Source organism: Dinoponera quadriceps, unplaced genomic scaffold (assembly GCF_001313825.1).
Source record: "Dinoponera quadriceps isolate SergipeBrazil2010 unplaced genomic scaffold, ASM131382v1 scaffold1425, whole genome shotgun sequence".
Lineage (NCBI taxonomy): Eukaryota > Metazoa > Arthropoda > Insecta > Hymenoptera > Formicidae > Dinoponera > Dinoponera quadriceps.
The window spans coordinates 22824-41129 of NW_014555679.1; the positions used below are offsets into that span (position 1 = coordinate 22824).

An 18306-nucleotide genomic window follows, 5' to 3' on the forward strand; every position below is an offset into this window, starting at 1 on the left:
GGGGGGAGAGAGAGAGAGAGAGAGAAAGTCAGCGAATGAGAGAAACCGTCAGAGCGGCGTTCTCGCGGTACCTAGACGAGATATCGCGACCGCTTCGCCGAAGACTACCCTGATCCTCTTCTCCTCCTTCAGGCAGGAACCGGTGGGACAGAGAGAACGAGAGAGACGGGAGGACGGCGAAGGGAAGTGAGAAAGGGAAAGAGAGAGGGACAATCGCGCGCGATGGGTCAGCTCACCGACGACGATGCCCGGGGTGGTAAATGGTACCTGCCGCAGCCGAGTCGGGTAGCCCAATAGAGTCAAGGAGTCGGCTCTGCGGCGGCGTTGGTAGCGGTGGTGGCGGCAGCGGTGGTGGTGGCGACGGAGACGACGGCAGCGTACGGGGCTCTTCTCGTGCGGCGAGCTCTCAGCACGAGGTGTGGTGCTTCTCTCTTCTCTTCGGCGCACACACAGAGCGACGTGCACCCGGAACGGCGTTTACGTGCATACACGGGAGCCGCGCGGCGCGACTGAGCCGGTCGCTAGCGCGTCCTGCTAGCGCGTCGTCGTGCGACGCCGCGAGATTGGGCAGACGTGTAAAGGCTCGACGAGAGGCGCGCGCGCGAGCAACGTAACACGGCAATGGCGGCTCCGACCGACCGGCTCTCTCTGCCTCTCACCACCTTACGACGCGGACTGGAATATTATTGATTTTCGCTCTCGCCGGGCGCCGTCCGACACGGTGTCGTTGAAGCCGGGACCGCGGATGGCTTAAATATAACGCGCCGCGCCGGAATACTCCGACCGTCGCCGACGCGCCTCGACACCGATTAACGCGCGCCGCCGCGTTTTTCGCCCACGCCGATTGGCCGCTCTCCGGAGGTGTGTGCCCGCTCACTTGGCGTCGCATTGGCCCGCGGCGCACGCCGACGCATGCGCCCACGCAGCGCACAGTAGCGTGCCGTTTGAAACAGTTTGGAGTTAATCCGGATCCACACAATAGGGGCAGCAAGAGCCTTTCGCTCGAAGCGCTAAATCATTGAATAAAGAATACCAGAAAAGAGCATAAAGAGAAAATTCTTTGTTAGAAGTGCGAAGGATGTGATGTGCTGAAAATAAACCAAATGCGATTATCAGTACTGTCGAATCGAATCAAGTTTTGTGACGTCATTTTGTCTATTAAGGGTGCGTTCGAGGAGACGCTATTTAGCGCTACCGCGTCATTCTACCTTTATTACTCTTTATATGTACAATAAGTATAGAATGACGCGGTAGCGCTAAATAGCGTCTCCTCGAACGCGCCCTAATTGAATAAACGGTAAGACTTAAAGCATCTATTGTAGACTAAGGCCGGTATTGACAATTAAATCTTATATTTAAAACCGTCTTAAGTTTATCTTCAAATGTTCTACGGCTCATTTCATTGACTAGGAAGAATCTGAAGATAAACTTAAGACAGTTTTAAATATGAGACCCGACTATGAATATCGGCCTAAGGCTAAGTCCTAGTCTACAATAGGTAATTTAAGCTCTAAGCCTTAAAACTCTATATGTAGACTTATTTAATCGGTCGATTAAATTTAAAAGTTACAACTACAAAACTTACAACTGATCATTATTAACCAATCATCACAACGACTTGTGATTTCCTAAACATATTGTTGGCAACTTTTATATTTAATCTACCGATTAAGCATCAACTGTGATTGGTTAATTCTACTTACGATAAGTACGTTTGGTCAATTTCAGCGGAATAATCGGTCAATTAAGTTAACTAGTTCGTGAGACTGGCCTTATGTATCTTTCAAAGATAATTACTTTCCGCGGTCGTAGTTTAGAACCGTGTTTAGAAATATTTCATTTGGTTTATAGCCTTTTCGATTTACTACTCAACCCGACTCAGGCAATGTTCCGATAACCCAATATTGCAATTTATAATTCATGTTAAGCCCGTATTAGACTACGGATTGGGGATTGAGATTGATTTGAATTTAGCCAATCAATGTAAAATTAACTAAACTTAAATTTAGTGAAATTTAATGAATTCTATACTGATTGGTCGAATTTCAATTCTATCTCAATCTTTAATCCATAGTCTGATACGGGCTTTGCGTATACTACAGTTTGCAATACTGTAGCAATTATCGAACGCTGCTCGAGTTAGGTCGAGTCGTAAATCGAAAGCGCCTATACATACTAATCAAAAGAATCTACGTTACCGACAAAAGCGGAAAGAATTTGGATACATAGTTGGGTGGACACACGTGCAATCTTAGATGGCGTATCTAGTCAAAGGCCGACATTTATAATCAGATCTTATATCAAAAACCGTCTTAAGTATATCTTCAGATGCTGTACGGCTCATTTTATTGGCTATGAAACACCTGAAAATGAACTTAAGACGGTTTTGACATAAAATTCAACTATGAATACCAGCGAAAGCTCGCGTTAGACGATGTTGGTTTCTTGATTTAGTAACGTACTAAAAACTAGCCAATCAGAGGTCCAACTTATCTAGTATGTTACTACATCTCACTAGACTATCAAGAAAACATACCGTATGGCGTGACTTAATATTGGACTATCGTTGGATCGCATTGCATGCGCGATAAAGAGGCTTATCTAGGTTGCGTTCTGATGTTCCCGGTACCGAGAATCTATAGTGTACAAGTTGTACATTTTCAGTGCATTTACAATAAATATCAAGTCACTCTAATCAGCCATTGGCATCGGGTGACTGCGTGGTAACCGGCGGTACCCGCTCGTAACGGTTATTACGAATGAATATGCCGTATACCGAGGAATACATTGGAGGGAAATTGACTGATGTACTGAGAGCTTGGAAAGTGGTACGTAGAACGCGCCTTCTTGACCTCATTTCCTGTTCTTTCTACTTGCATACGTAACGTTAACCGCAACACGATAACCTGACAATTTCACCAGAAACCAGCAATAGTTGCCGATCACTTTCGATTCGAGGATAGAATAGACCTCGGAGCGATAGATATATATATGTATATACCGTAGAAATAACCGTGTAAACATACAATACTTAAGAAAATTATGCATTCCAACGAGGACCCGCTCGTGCTGTAGGGAACGCAACATGCAGGGAAAGCTCAAGATCGTCCTGATCCTCTTTTGCGCCATTCTGTTGAGATGCTGCGTTACTTTCCATCCTCACAGCGGAGAGGGCGAGCCGCCGATGTACGGGGATTATGAGGCGCAGCGCCACTGGCAGGAGATCACGTTGAATCTGCCCGTGAACGAGTGGTACACCAATACCACCGACAATGACCTGCAGTACTGGGGATTAGATTACCCGCCCTTGACGGCATACCACAGCCTCCTGTTAGGTCACATCGCGAACATCGTCGATCCTTCCTTCGTGAGACTGCACGAGTCCAGGGGAATCGAGACCGTGGCGCATAAACATTTCATGAGACTGACCGTCCTGCTTGCGGACATCCTCACTTACATACCAGCGGTGGCTTACTTCGCGATGAATCTGTGCCTGTGCGAGCGTCTTCAGATTAAGAAGTCGAGAGACTGCGACAAGTTCGGGACGAGATGCCTCGTCCTTATGACCGCGCTGATATACCCGGGACTGATAATCATAGACCACGGACATTTTCAGTACAACTGTGTGTCACTGGGTCTCCTCGTTGCCGCTGCGGCCACGCTGACTCGCAACTCGTTCGCATTCAGCTCGGTCTTGTTCGTCTTGGCGTTGAACTACAAGCAAATGGAGCTTTACCACGCCCTGCCGTTTTTTTTCTACGTTCTCGGCACCTACAGACGACGGTCCTGGAATTATCGTGGATTCGTAGGACTGACGGGCGTCTCGCTCACGGTATTGGCGACGTTCTGCGTCATCTGGATGCCGTTTCTCCGTAGCAGAGACTCGCTCGTCAGCGCGGTGCTCAGACTGTTCCCGTTCGCCAGAGGCGTATTCGAAGACAAGGTCGCCAACGTCTGGTGCGCGATCAATGTCGTCTACAAGTTACGCGAGACCTTCACAAACGCCGAGCTCGCCAGGATCTGCCTGGCGGCGACGACGTGTGCGGTTGCACCGAGCTGTGCGCATTTGTACCGGTCGCCCGGCAGGGACGCGTTTGTAGTTTCCCTCATCAATTCCGCTCTGGCCTTCTTCCTCTTCTCGTACCAAGTTCACGAGAAGTCGATTCTCCTGGCCGCCGTGCCGGTTCTGCTACACTTTCACAACGATCCCCTTCCGTGCTTTTGGTTCCTCCTGATCTCGAGCTTCAGCATGCTACCGTTGTTTATCAAAGATGATCTGTACTTGGTTTACGTCCTCACGATGGCTATCTATTTCATAGCTGTTTCTTGGATGTGGCCTGACATGTTTGATAAGGACGAAGCCGCCAGTGGCCGGAATAGAAACGAATCGGAAGGTTCAAGGCGCAGATTCGTGGCGCGAAATAAAGAGCGTGGGATTTCCTCGCACTTGCCGGGTTACTTTAAGAGATCCTGGCTCCTCGCCGTGTTTTATCTTTCGCTCTCGGGCGCGTTGATTCTCTCCGTCGGCAGCAGGTGCGTGAAACCACCCGAGAGGTATCCCGATTTGTTTCCACTTTTAGTATCGGTGTATTCGTGTGGTCATTTTCTTATCTTTTTTCTGTACTTCAATTACGTCCAACTGTCGGCGTCAGGGAGGAATTGCGGGAAGTGCGTGAAGTATGAATAAATGATAAAATAAATGAGTCGGCTCGCGCTACGTCGACGCCGGATCGTTGAGCATGAGAAGCATGTGAATTGTGATTGAAACTAAAAATGAAAAAGTCATTGTAAATAAAACAGGAATGCACGAAAATAATATATGTTACTTGGTACTTTTTTATGGCGTTATTAAGTCTCCGTTTGTCGCAATACAAGGTTGTCACAGAAAGTAAATTTTGATATTCCTTGACTTCTCCAAGTTTTCCAGATGATAATGGAAAATTTTCCATGACCAACGTGTGATCTTAAATTTTAACGTTGAGAAGCAAGGATTGCAGGAAAAGCAGCTTTATATTTGCTTTGTTCTTTTTTGTTGAACCAGCCGTACTAGTTTACTCTCTTCTCTTTCTTTCACCAGAACTGCGTGTTATCAGCGTGTTATTGTGCCATTCTTTTTTTATCATTTACTAGACATAAAATATAGAATAATAACTGCCGCAACAGCGGCTGAAAACGCTCTTAAACGCAATCCAGGTTTTAACTACGTATCTGTCTTTTTCCAAGTTCATTAAGTGCACAGTAATTTAGTGAAAACAACAGACCGTATGTAATGCAAATTCAGTGGTCTATTGTTTAAAGCTGAACTGACTGCTCAGTTCAAGCAATTTGTATATACATTGAAGTGTATGAAGCGTACGTACAACATTCTCACGCTTCAGTGTGTATAATTTTCTTGAACTAAAACAACCAGTTCAGCTATAAAGACCACAGGCTAATAAAAAAATACAGAATAAAATTGAGCAATTATTTTCTATACGATCGAGCCATAAACAACTATGATTCATCACTTATTTTACTTCTTACTTTTTCCATGTACCGCACATGCCTACACGTAAGAGATTATATAAAGTGTGCGAATTTTGAACATATTCGCCGAAACATTTTTATAATTTTTGTTTAATATTTAACATTTAACATTTAAATATAAATGTCTGATATAATATTAAAAGGAATATAATATAATATTAAATGGTATAATATTAATGATGATATAATATTAAAAAGAATTATAAGAATATATATATATATTTTTTTCTATATTATTATTATTTTATTCTTTTTTTTAATATTCTAAGAACATTTTTATAATAAGCCAAGAATATTATGTGAAGTGGACATATAATATTAATAAAACATTCCTATAATATTAAAAAACATTATATGTTCTTAGAATATTATAGGAATATTATTTTAATATTGAATAATATCTATATAATATTCTAAGATCTATATAATAATATCTATATAATATTCTATTATGTGCTTATAGGAATAGATCAGACACTAAAATATATAAAAAAACAGCGAAGAACAAATTGAAAAATATTAGGATCTATTGCGACTAATGGTAGGAAGATACCGCGACATATTATATATTAACTTATTTATCATTGCTACATCTGTACTTTGCATACAATGTAACAAAAGAAAAGTATTATATGCTTCACACAGAAGACCTCGAACTTTGCTCTGCGGAGCATAGCACCTCTCATTTGAATTAATATTAACGCATTTACTGCCGCGCCGACTTTCAACGATTGGTCAACGCTTAGCTGAAGTTTCACAGTGTTAAAAATGCGGCGAATGGATTCAATTCACGATGCATATATTCGTCGACTCATTTTATTACCACTCTGTCGGCTGCATATTTAGTTTTTGTTGCGTACAAGCGCAGCTTACGTTATATATAAATCAGTGAGATATGCCGATATTATATTATTTTCGGTCACAAGTTGTCGGTTAAACTGCCTCGATTCTTCATGGCAGTTAACATGCTGGAGGCAGTGTAACGCTCGCACGCGCGCTCGGCAGGTTAGTCAGTCGCGTAGAAGTCACGTCGCGTCGCCTTCTCGTTGCATCTCGCAATTGTGTACGTACAGTGTATCGTTTGCATTACGTTCATGTTGCAGGAAACGTTAGATTATTTCGGCGGCAACGGCGCTAAATGCTCGATACGCATGGTGTGTGACGAATCGGAAGCGACTACCCTGAATCAATGTAGCAGGTGACAAATCATTCTCTCGGGTTACGCGTGTAACATGCATGTCGATATTTCCTCTGCTGCACAGAAAAAAGGGCTACATTTAAGCGAATAAATTTCCCAATACTTCTTAGAAAGTGATATTTATTTGATTCATAAGTGAAATATTTTTCAAGTAAATTATCCAAGTGAAATATTTACCTGGTTCAAGTAAAATTTGCTTAGGTAAATATTTACAAAAGGAGATCCCACATCTTATAACCTTAACATATACGTATCCTCCTGAATAACTCGGTAGATTTAACCGCCAGTCTGTTAAGAAGTATTGATAAAGGAAGTTTCCTAAATAAGTAGTTTTCTGGCATCGTATATACTTAAGAGGAAAACACAGGTTTGTGTCATATACATGCAGCAATATTGCTGCGAGCTTCTGTGCTGTATGAGAATCATTTAAGTTCTGAGTAACATTTAAAAGGTTTTTACTCATCATTCATTGTTTATTAAAAAGTTATTAACAAAAGAAGTTTAATAAATAGGGTGTACATTTTTTTATCCGTTCTACTTTCGCACTACGAATCCCGAGATAATTATCGAATACGCTGTCAAAGTCATAAGAGGTCACCTTTTGTTAAAAAGCCTAACGAATATTTGAGTAATTTTTCACTCGAATCCAACACTTTTTTTTTGTGTGAGAAAAACTAACTATAAATTCTCTGAACAGTCGAATATTAAGCAATCCAGCCTCGCGTGTGCGGCCCAGAAGGAAGAGCTAGAGACGATTGAGATACACGCGCCATAACCGCGGGAAGGAATCGCGAGAGAAGCATCCCCCGAAAGTGCCGATGGACGCCACATATTGAGAGATCGAGAGAGAAAAAGAAGAATCGACTGAGACTCGTGTGACGTTGATTCCGCCAAGTTACAAGAGTTAGAGATAGACACGCGGTGATTCGCGAAGAATTCGTTTAACGAGATGTTACCCGTGAGCAAGATGCATCGATTCAAAGTGTCGGCGCCCGCCAAGGTGATCCTGTTCGGTGAGCACGCGGTGGTGTACGAGAAATTCGCCTTGGCGGCCAGCTTGGACCAGCGTGTGATGCTCGAGTTCACCGAAGTGCCCGACGAGCCGGCGGAGCGGATGGTTGAAATCTCGCTGCCGAAGGTCGACCTGTGTCTGAGCGTGCCGCTGCAGAAGATCAAGGACTTCTTCTTCAGCTTTAGTTTCGACTACCGCAGCGGGGACCACAATCTGCTGTACGACAAGGTGCGGCAATTCGTCGCCACGATCGACCGTGCCACCACGTCTCGGCAAACGTTGAGCCTGGAAGTGTTCTTTTACGCGCTCGTTCTCGTCTCCTACGAGGAACAGGTCGTCCTGAAACCCTTCCGCATACACTTGGACACGTGCCTGTCGATCAATTCAGGTCTCGGCAGTTCGGCGTCGTTCTCGGTGTGCCTCGCGACCTGTTTCTATCAGTGGTCGCGGCTGCAGAAAGGCATCGTCGGCACGGGCCTCGGCACGTTCGACTTGACGCAGATCTCGCAGTACGCCCAGAACTGCGAGAAGATCATGCACAACAACCCGTCCGGCCTCGACACGTCCATCTGCACGTTCGGCTCGATCGTGAAATTCCAGAAAGGCAGTCTGATGGAACCCATGGCCGAAGTGCCGAGCCTGAGGATCCTGCTGGTCGACACTCGAATCGAACGGAGCACAAAGGCGTTAGTGCAGATGATAGCGGAGCTGAAGTCCAAGTATCCCGCGATCGTCAATCCCCTTTTGTTCTCCATCGATGGGATATCGCACGCGGCTCTCCAAGTGATCGAAGCCATTCACCATCTCTCCGGCGAGTCTCTTCTCCTAAAATACAAAGAATTGGTGGTGAGTGATCGACAGTGGCCTTCGTGTGATCTGTATCTTGAAAGAAGAAATACCATTTCGCACATCCCCCCTCCCCCCCCTCCTCGATCTTGCGCCTGAAGAAATGCGCGAGTCTGTGAGTGGCCCTTCTTCGCAGTACGAGCGTGAATCTTGGTCTCTCGGAATTCGAAGGTGTCCGATGAATCCTAAGATTTCCGAAACGTCGGGGACAAATCCGGTAAAAAAAATTTGACGTTAAATTGAACACATTTCACATGTCCCAAACGGTCTACTCAAATTTTCGTGTTAATTTAACACAAGGTGAAATACGGTGAAAGGTAACACAAAATTGATGCGTTAATCGACACTGTGAAGTATAAAATGTGTTATTTTGGTACTTACTCATGTTGAATATCGACACAACACAAAATGTTGCGATAACAAGCACAATATGTTAAGTTAACATACAGGTATGTTAAAAACTTGACATGAAAATTTTAACAAGGACCGGTTTTAACACAAGTACAAATTGTTTTTTGCTGTGTGATGGGCGAGTTAACTCGAAAGCCAACCGAAGTATTTCTTCACATCGTGAAAGCCTAAGATACCAGCCTGGAATATCAATTTTAAGATTTCTCATTCAATGAGAAAAGCCTGAACAAGCAGACATCGGTTCCTTCTCTTTCAAGATATAGATCGCCTCCGTATTACCGTTTCTTTCCGAGATCCTAAGCCGCGTTGTACGCGTTTCTTGACGCACGCTTCTCTTGCAGTTTCTCATCAACATGAATCAGAACTTACTGTCTACACTGGGAGTGTCGCATCCGTCATTGGACAGGATCTGCGACGAGGCGCGGAAACGCGGACTGGGGGCGAAACTAACAGGCGCCGGCGGCGGTGGACACGCGTATATCTTGATCCCGCCGGACACCGCGCAGGAAACCATCTCGAGCATCTCGCAAAAATTAACAGCGGAAGGCTTCAAGGTCACAATGACCCAGATAGGCTGCAGCGGGGTGAAGATTGATGAGTAATATAATGACTTTTTATCACACATTGGAAAAACGGAGAAAACCCGATAGTATTATACAACGATATATTCTATAAATTATACAATATTATAAGTCTAAGAGAGAGATACTATATAATAATACATTCCATAAGTTAACGGCGATAAAATATAAAGTACGTTTTTATTAAATAAATACGCAGAATATCACATTGCAAATGGAAAGATAACGATGAAACAATCGGTCGCTAGTAAAATACGCATCAACGTTAGATATGTCGATTACTACGTTATAAATAACTGAACTATGTTAAAAATAACTGGCATAGGGATGCGCGTGATATGCGGAATCGGCTCGAGGGAGGCGAGGATTCGCCATTCCGCTCCCCGTCTTCGCGACTTCCGAGTTCTACATCGAGAAATCTCATTTTCCCGTTTCGTAAGGAGAGCTGAGTATCGGTCGCGTAATTTTTCCTCTAAACGCGTGAAAGGTGAAAATTCCGAATGTTTTCAAATTAGAAAATTTACACTTTACACGAATTCACTAGTGGTGGAGATTCATGACCGCCTGGGGATAGAAATGCCAGATTGTGATACGATTCAAGATACGATTTCTGAATCGTATTTCATATTTTGGTAGTCTTACGTTACGCTACACGAGGTATGTAAGCTACGCTCTTTTTAGTAACTCTTTCCTTGAAGTTCTAAACAAGCGTAGTTTATATTCGTGTAGCGTAACGTAAATCCTTCCATCGCGTGAATCATGATTCAAAAATCCCACGATCTGGCAGCTTTGGCTGGGGATTGATCATGAACTCGTAAAAATGTGAGCTTTCTAATGTGAAAACATGTTACTTTTCCCATTCCTGTCTTAGGAATAAAGTTACACGATCGATACCCTGACGAGCGAAAGCGAAATCGCGAAACGCCGCTCGAGAAACCGCGCTTCCGTCGAGCCGACTCTGTTCTGATATGCCTCGATCGAGTACCTAAGGTGAAGCCGCTCCTAAATTGTCACAGTCTATAAAACGAAGTTGCAGGTTCTCATGAGTTCTCTGTCAAAATCATATATAAAAACGACGATGTGTCGTTACAATACATCGTTGCGATAACTAGTGTCCAACTATGTGTATATACCGTGTTAGGCTATCGTGACATTGATGCGTTGTTAATATCTGCTGCACCAGTTTATTACACACTTGGAAATTGACGCGCGATGTCGCGACGAGATTAACACATTCCTAAGTAAAGATTAATTTCTCTAAGACGAAATCTTTCTTTTTTACGACCATTTTTCTACCATTTTTCAATCGCGAGCTAGCTTATATGATATAAAATATATAAAGGAAGTTAACGTCATTCGTTAAAAAATTTGAAGACTATCCACTGTCGCTATAAATCACCAAAAAATACTCCGCTATATTATCACTAAAAGAGAAAAAGATCTGCCACCTAATTTGCTGTGCATCAATCCCCCCTACATACATGTACATATTCAAGTCATTTAAATATCTAAACAAGCCGCTCTTGCTGTGTAATGAATAAACGATAAATGAATTTTCACGAATGCATTCATATTCTGCATCGACCGAGGTAATAATCAAGACCCATTGATTTCACGGAATTTTGCGTGAAGATTTCGCTGTCCAATAACCTCCAGTCGATAAATTTGCGGTAAATTAGTGTCGAACGAGCGTAAATGATAACTGCAAAAATGCAGTTTCACAAGAATGTTGAATACACTTCATTGTATCGATGGAACATCATAATCGCAAATTTTAAAATTAATACCAATTATACCACAAATATCTAAATATATCAAATGAATAAAAATCGTCGGTAATGTCATCCTTCTTGAATTACCTCCGGTATTACCTTCAGGAAGGGCCCCTCGACACGCACAAAAATTTGCCTACGGTCTTTAGTATCGTCTCGTCAGTGCGTTCTGTTCAGAATGTTTAAGCGAGAATTATAAATTAAATTCATGATCTCAGTTATATGTGTCAGTATCGATATTTTTACCGAGCACATATACTGTTACTTGCTTGATGCCGCAAATTGCCGTTCAACATTAGACGGTCGGTGTCGGTGTTGCCGTCATCGCCTCCGCCCTCGTGCGTCAAGCTGGATACGTACTGCCTCTCCTCCAGCTTAGCCTCCGCCACCCACTCGTTTATCTCGTGCGTGTACATCTTCCGCTGCAGAACTTCTCGCGTTCGCGGTCGCGAGCCAACGAACATGGTGCTTCCGCCGACGACCAAGGCGTTCCGCAGGTTTTCCAGCGTCTGGAAGTCCTCGATTATGCACTGCAGCTCGTTCCACTTTAATTCCACTTCCTCGTGAAGCATCTTTTCTTCTGAAAGGGAAGATATAATAAAGATGTATACATATGCGCGAAAAAATCGCGAACGTCAGCCGGATCCGCATAGTGCTTACCGTCGTGTTTCGAAGTCGACTTCTTATACTGTATCCTAAATCGGAAAGCCTCGAGGAAACTGGATACTACGATAGTCAATACGATCATAGTTACCAGGTAGAATATCATGAAATATATCCTCGTGTACATCCCTGTGGTGAACGCATACGCGTTCATTAGTATGAACCAATTGTTAACGACCGTCAATTCGAAGAGCGTCATGCCGCTTGCTATGAGATTATCGAATGTATTGAGATAGTAATATCCCAGTGCCGTGCTGCCATTAGCTGAATACTCGTAGAAATCTTCGACGGTCGTATTTCTGTCGAGAAAAGGAGAGGAGGTTATCTTGAAGCATCAGTTAAAACTCAATCATTAGATCGCTTTCAATGCAATTATTCAAATCAAATTCTTAGTCAAAATCTTAGTTATATTCAAATATAATAAAATTCTTAAAAAAAAAAAAACAGAAATTAAATTCTGTATTTTGCAAACGCGTTTAATGAAATAAAATGAAAACAATACTTGAATGCAATTAATCTACATTGCAATATATTCCCCGGATATTAGAATATCCCAGATTTTCCTCTTAAACAAAAACAAATTTTAGAAATAAAAAGGATATTTAAATTACAGGTTTTTTCATTTAGAACAGACTAGTTAACTTCTTCAAAATAATATTCAAATAAAATTCAATAATATTCAGTAATATCCAATTTAAAGAAAACAAAGTCAATTGTGTTCGTGCCGATTATTGTCGGTTTTTTGGGGATCATTTGTCAATAATATGTTTCGTCATGCCTGAATTATTAGACTGAATCTTTTAATCGAATAAACGCCGAGTCACTCTCGAGATGTTACGGACTTAAAATTGGAAACTTACTTGCAGCAGTTGCGCATATCGTATCCTGCGAACATTTCCATACCGATGATCGCAAAGAAGTAGTACAGTACCAGCATGACAATCGCCGTCGAGCACATCTGCGGAGACAAGATGACGAGGGTGCCGAAGACGTCCCGGTAGCGTTTCTTTATCTTGAACAGTCTCAACGTTCGGAGAGGTCGAAACAGAACCAAGAACGTGGCCGATGGGAATAAGATGAGGGCGCACGCGGCGACGAGCATCATCACCGACGTTCCCAAATCGAAGAGATTCCATCCGGAGCTCAAGTAATGCCTCACACCGAGAGCCAATACCTTCGACAATGCTTCGGCCACGAATACTGCAAATGCGTATATGTTAGCATGCTTGGGAAGAACTTGAAGGGAACTCTTCCACGAGACTCTCCAATCTACTAGGATCTCGCGGGAGAAACGCTCACTCACTTCCTCCGAAGACCAACGTGTCCCAGGAAGCGGCGAATCCGTGTGCCGACTCCTCGAGACTATCGCTCGGCTCTATTATCCTCGCTATTATAGCGACGCAATTGCCGATAATGGTCACATCTGCGAGAGATCACGGACTATAAGATCAAGGAGCATGCAATAAATTGACACGCATCACGCATGTATACTCACACACTAGCGTCTCGAAATACGGCCATTTGATGGCGATGTGAGCGCCCGTGCATAACACTTGCAGGGGCCACCACGTGGTGCGGTACCACGGTATGTTAGAGTATTGCAATTCCCATTGGAGTGTCGTCGTGTCATAAATCGACAGGAATTCCTCGCAATTCAAGGCACCACTGCCCGACACGTTCATGTGACAAAACATTAATACAATGTCTCTCGTGGCTATAAAATGCATACACAGTCGTTGCAGATATTGTCAAGTCATTAGGACACACTGCTTCATGCACGCCTTATTGATCGCTAGATCGAGAGTTACGGGATTTTCACTCTTATGCAGGTATGCGTAAGATCGAAAATCGTATAAGCGAATCTTAATTACAACGGTAGGATTCAAATGCCTCTGATTATAACGATTTCGATCTTATGTGCATACATGTAAATTACATGAAAATCATGCAATTTCCGATCTGGGAAGTGGTAAGGCAGACATGACGCCGTGTATACGAGTTGCATAAGGTGGTGCCGTTCGCGTAACGTCGAACCCGCTCTCTTTCTGCTTTCTAAGCGTGTCGCATAAGCGCATTAGCTGCATGAGAGCGTCGTTACAGCGCGCGTTCGGTACAAGCTACTGTATTCTACTAGAAAGGGGACAACGTTAATCCTGTATACACACATTTGTTCGGCGCGTAGTAGCGCATCAGGCCGTCGAACTGGCGGAATCGCATCTTGTCGGGGTTCTGTCGGGAGACTAAGAGCCTGAAAGCGTGCTGGCACGCTTTCCTCTTGTGCAGGAACAGCTTCTTGAACTTGTCACGCTCGCGGAACGTGAACGTCTCGTTCACCACCGCCAGCATCAGGTTCATCATCACGTACAGCATCGTGCACAAATAAGACACGAAGTATATCGCGTACCACTTGTTCCGCGAGTACGACGGCATCATTACGTCCGGGAAACTGCGGGAGTTGTGATAGACGTTAATTAGAGATTCCTCTTTGCATAGTATCGCCGATCAGAATGGTCCTCGCGCGGCCCGTACTCACTTGGCGGTGGTGAGCAGAACGAAGAGACTGACGAAACTGTCTTGCAACGTGGAAAAGTTCCGGTTCATCTCGCTGAACATGTAGTAGCCCAACGTCATGTACACGGTGATCAAGAAGAACAGGAGGCCGAGCATGTCCAGGATGGGCGGCAGCGTGAGGAGTATCTGCCGCACGAATCTCCTCACGCCTCCGCAGTATTTGGTGTCGATCAGAAAAATCGGCCTTAGCGCGCGCGTCACGCGGAAATGCGAGGATTGCCGCACCAGGACGGTCAGGGCCTCGAGAAACATGATGGCCAGCGTGACGCACTGTAACAAAGGGAAATTCACGGATGTGTGGACGTGCGTGGACGTTGACGTTAGGAAATCGATAAGATCCGATTAACATCCCCGGTTCTCGCGTGTGCCGGCGTCGCGTATTATCTTCCGCTCGTTCGAATTGAATTCACGAGGAGTTTTCACGCCGCAATGCGTATGACATTGTATTCGTAATTTAATAGCTCATTATGTAAGTAAGCTAATAAGTCATTGCATATTCATTGCAGCATCAATTACTCATCACGATGATGCGGTCGTTGATCGATAATGAATGCGTGATTACTTGTCTGATACTCCTGCACCGTTGTGTAATAAGCGTGAATAATTATCGGTGACAACTGTTGGGACGAGCAACAATTCGTATCTGATTATGCAAATATTCTGTTTTCAATATTCAACAATGAATATCTCTCTTTCTCTTTCTAGCCGGGCTCATTGTTCTTCGCCTTCTCGGCGCCGTAGCGTAGCGCTCAAGTTCCTTCCTCTTATTACCTTCAGCGTCGTACGTTTGTGCTTCAGCAATGTGGCCCAGCCGGTCCATCTCAACTTCAAAGCCAGTTGCACGCCGATGGTAATCAAGGCGAGCAATTCGATCGAACCGTGCATCCAGACCGGCACCTGAGAAGCAACGCGTATGAACGACGATATGTGTCTGAATGAATTAAATTGTACGACATGTATTTTTTACATTACAAATGTACAAACGCGTACTCTAAACAGTGGCAAAGCAGGCGCCTCAACGAACGCCAGAGACAGAAGGATCAGTGAAGTCAGTAAATCCAATCCATTGTACCACCTGTTGTGAACCAAGAGATACGCCGGCAAATCCTCGGGATGCCTCGGATGAGAATCGAATTTTTCATTGTTCCTACCTTCCTGAAAGGGTTCGCAAACGCTCGAGTTAGCATTACAATTGGAGAATACATATTACAATCCAATTAAAATCGTTTCTTATAAAATCACTTATTTTTACCAAAATACTTATTGTAAGTTAAGTTGTCATACAACGCAATAGTATTTAATAGCTTGACACTCGCACAATGCGCAGAGAAACATGCCTCTGAATATTACGTAACACATGTTATGTATATATGCAGTAGTGGAAAACATAATAGGTATCCTTGAAAAAATAATTGATACAATGAACTGAACGCAATCTTTGGCTCGTGCATATGCACACGTTTCCGCGCACTAATGAGCAAATATCGCCGGTCGAAACAGATATGTGCAAGATCGATGCATGAATTACCTCTAAGAATATTGCTGCTTCATGGTAATTCATCTCCCAGTGCATGTCCACGTCCGGAGATGCGTCGCGTGCGGTGAACATTACATTCTCAGTCATGCTTCCGGTTCCTGTATCGGTCGCTTCATATTTACTATTCAGCTCAGTAGTGTTGTTAGCAGTGTCAAACGACGACCTGACGTGACTCTCTGTGGATGGTGAGGACAGCATAGAGCCGTATTCTACAAGAAAACACGAAACTTTGTATTCATCCTCAATATCAGTAAGCTCTCACAATATTACTTCCATGGGAAGCCGCATACAATCAATATATTAAGATTCATATTTTGCACTCGCTTTAAAAATAAAGTTTGAAAATAAAAATGCCTTAAACGCGGCCTTTCAGCCAACTGGATTCCTAAGATACTTTTAGGGATACTTTCATCGATAAAAATGAATTTAGAATATGGACCTAATACATACATACATACATACATACATATATATATATATATACATACATACATACATATATATATACATACATACATACATATAAATATATATAAGCACATTTTCATAAATCAGCATCTTTACAAATGCTCCAGATATAATAAAGCAAATCCCGACTGAACAACCGTTGCACAAGCGCGCACGACTCTTCCATGAGAGAAGCCACGAATGACAGCTAACGACGGGCTGTCAACGCCCGTCTCACGGAACCGAGATTCCTCCTTACAACACACATCCACTTCATAGAAAAACGCGTGTATTACACATGTATTGTTTCTCTAATTAGAGAGAACGCGCGTCGCTCCAGCCGCGAGAGGCCGTGTTTCGTAATCTCGTTATCAGATCAGCTCCAGGGAATTAGGACAGTAGGTGGATCCGGGAGAACGACGAATACAAAGACGGGACGACTCACGTCGGCTCGAGCCGTTGGAGATCTCCTGTTCGAGCGGCAGGCTCGTGTCATTGTCGTCAAATCGCTGGTAATCGTGCTCGCCGGGCCGCGACGACGAGGACATCGGGACGCGCGCGGCGGCGTCGTGACGCGCGCTGTCTCGCACTCAATCACACCAGCAGCGCACACACACACACACACACGTGCACACACACCAGGCGCGTGACAGTCCGCTACGTTGTCGGCGACGAGCTGGCGTTCCCTCAACGCGCCGAAAGACGACTCCGGCGCGACGACGGCCGACTGGACGACCTGACGCGTGCGGGAGCGTATATACGCGCGTGCGGGCGCGCGATGTTGCGCTCACATCGACGCGTCTGCGACATGTCAAATGCAACGAGACAAGACGCGATGCTAGACACCAACGGGTCTACCGCGGTGCGTACATACGTTCCGTGTCGCGGACGACGATGAGTAACGGGACTCAGCTGTTTCCACCGCATTCTCAGTGCACCTTCCTGCACCCTCGGCGATTGAACGGAGCGCGCGCTCGCCGATGCGCATGCGCGGCCCGTAACTACTCACAACGCTCGTTATCCGATGAACGTATTAACAATATGCGAATCGCGAGTTCCTGGGAATATCATCGCGATGATTGTTGTGGTAATTATGATTCTTCCGTCAAGTAGATTCCTTATCTGCTTGTGTTCCGCCGATATGACGGCCATTTATACGATCGAGGGCCTCTGCTGCGTTACGTTGTAATTTTATAATATGAAACTAAGAGAGGAAATCTAACTTTCAATAAGCAAAATGTTGACAGCATGCCGACAGATTGACGGCAGATTCGATCAGAATACCATGACAGATCCGTAGCCGTGTGCCCACATTTAATTCTGTGTCTATTGGCAAATTCTGCTGACATATAGTCTGTTCTTTTTAGTTGCACTACTGAACTGGTGCTATAAATTTGAATGAGATAAGTATATCTTATTTCACTCTACTTATTGCACCGGCTCAGCAGCGCAGCTAAAAAGAACAGACCAGTAGGCTGCGTTCCAAAATTCAATGTCAGTATTAAAAATTAATTTGTTTACGATACGTATACCTTAGTTTTTTTTAATATTGGCATCGGATATCGGAATACAGCCGAAGCTTGACAGCAAATTGGCGGCAGAAACACCGAGCAGGATATTTGCCTAAAGCTTACGCAGAGGTGGAACCAAGCCCAGAAGAATCCAGATTCAAACCAAGAGCCGAATTTCGAAGCTGTTATACAAAGAAGAGGGAGAAGAAGAAGCCTCCGCGGTTAATTGGA

The 18306-nt window shown here is 44.0% G+C and overlaps 3 protein-coding genes across 5 annotated transcripts in view; 2 read left to right on the forward strand and 1 right to left on the reverse strand.

The window, feature by feature from the left end:
- Positions 1 to 9688, forward strand: part of LOC106745144 (mevalonate kinase) — a 29288-nt gene extending 19600 nt beyond the window's left edge. The window contains exons 1-4 of one of the 2 annotated variants that reach the window (XM_014620461.1): positions 7 to 416; positions 6630 to 6724; positions 7422 to 8582; positions 9335 to 9688. In XM_014620461.1, the coding sequence (XP_014475947.1) occupies positions 7674 to 8582; positions 9335 to 9595 (1170 nt within the window). In that variant the 5' untranslated portion in view covers positions 7 to 416; positions 6630 to 6724; positions 7422 to 7673 and the 3' untranslated portion in view covers positions 9596 to 9688. Of the gene's footprint in view, positions 1 to 6; positions 417 to 6629; positions 6725 to 7421; positions 8583 to 9334 lie in introns of those variants that run through there. The other variant, XM_014620462.1, reaches the window with a different exon arrangement.
- Positions 2537 to 4816, forward strand: LOC106745142 (probable dolichyl pyrophosphate Man9GlcNAc2 alpha-1,3-glucosyltransferase). The gene is made up of 2 exons (XM_014620459.1): positions 2537 to 2828; positions 3076 to 4816. The coding sequence occupies exon 2, from the start codon at positions 3086 to 3088 to the stop codon at positions 4685 to 4687; it is 1602 nt and encodes a 533-aa protein (XP_014475945.1). The 5' UTR covers positions 2537 to 2828; positions 3076 to 3085; the 3' UTR covers positions 4688 to 4816.
- A 33-nt stretch (positions 9689 to 9721) lies between the features above and the next one.
- LOC106745141 (two pore calcium channel protein 1-like) lies at positions 9722 to 17419 on the reverse strand. 2 transcript variants are annotated; one of them, XM_014620457.1, is made up of 11 exons: positions 17010 to 17419; positions 16109 to 16326; positions 15571 to 15735; positions 15352 to 15477; positions 14543 to 14850; positions 14175 to 14455; positions 13505 to 13723; positions 13313 to 13432; positions 12870 to 13209; positions 12007 to 12308; positions 9722 to 11926 (listed from the first exon to the last, which is right to left on the reverse strand). In XM_014620457.1, exons 1-11 carry the CDS (start codon positions 17110 to 17112, stop codon positions 11589 to 11591), a joined length of 2520 nt encoding a protein of 839 aa, XP_014475943.1. In that variant the 5' UTR covers positions 17113 to 17419; the 3' UTR covers positions 9722 to 11588. The 2 variants fall into 2 exon arrangements, with proteins under 2 accessions (XP_014475943.1, XP_014475944.1); XM_014620458.1 differs by lacking the exon at positions 17010 to 17419 and adding an exon at positions 16638 to 16656.
- Between the last annotated feature and the right edge of the window lie 887 nt (positions 17420 to 18306).

Coding starts and splice junctions, on each gene's coding strand:
- LOC106745142 (XM_014620459.1), top strand. CDS start 3,086: ATGCAGGGAAAGCTCAAGATCGTCCTGATCCTCTTTTGCGCCATTCTG.
- LOC106745141 (XM_014620457.1), bottom strand. CDS start 17,112: ATGTCCTCGTCGTCGCGGCCCGGCGAGCACGATTACCAGCGATTTGAC. Junction 15,736..16,108: donor AAGCAGCAATATTCTTAGAG/GTAATTCATGCA, acceptor GAACCCTTTCAG/GAAGGTAGGAACAATGAAAA. Junction 15,478..15,570: donor CTGCTTTGCCACTGTTTAGA/GTACGCGTTTGT, acceptor GTTGCTTCTCAG/GTGCCGGTCTGGATGCACGG.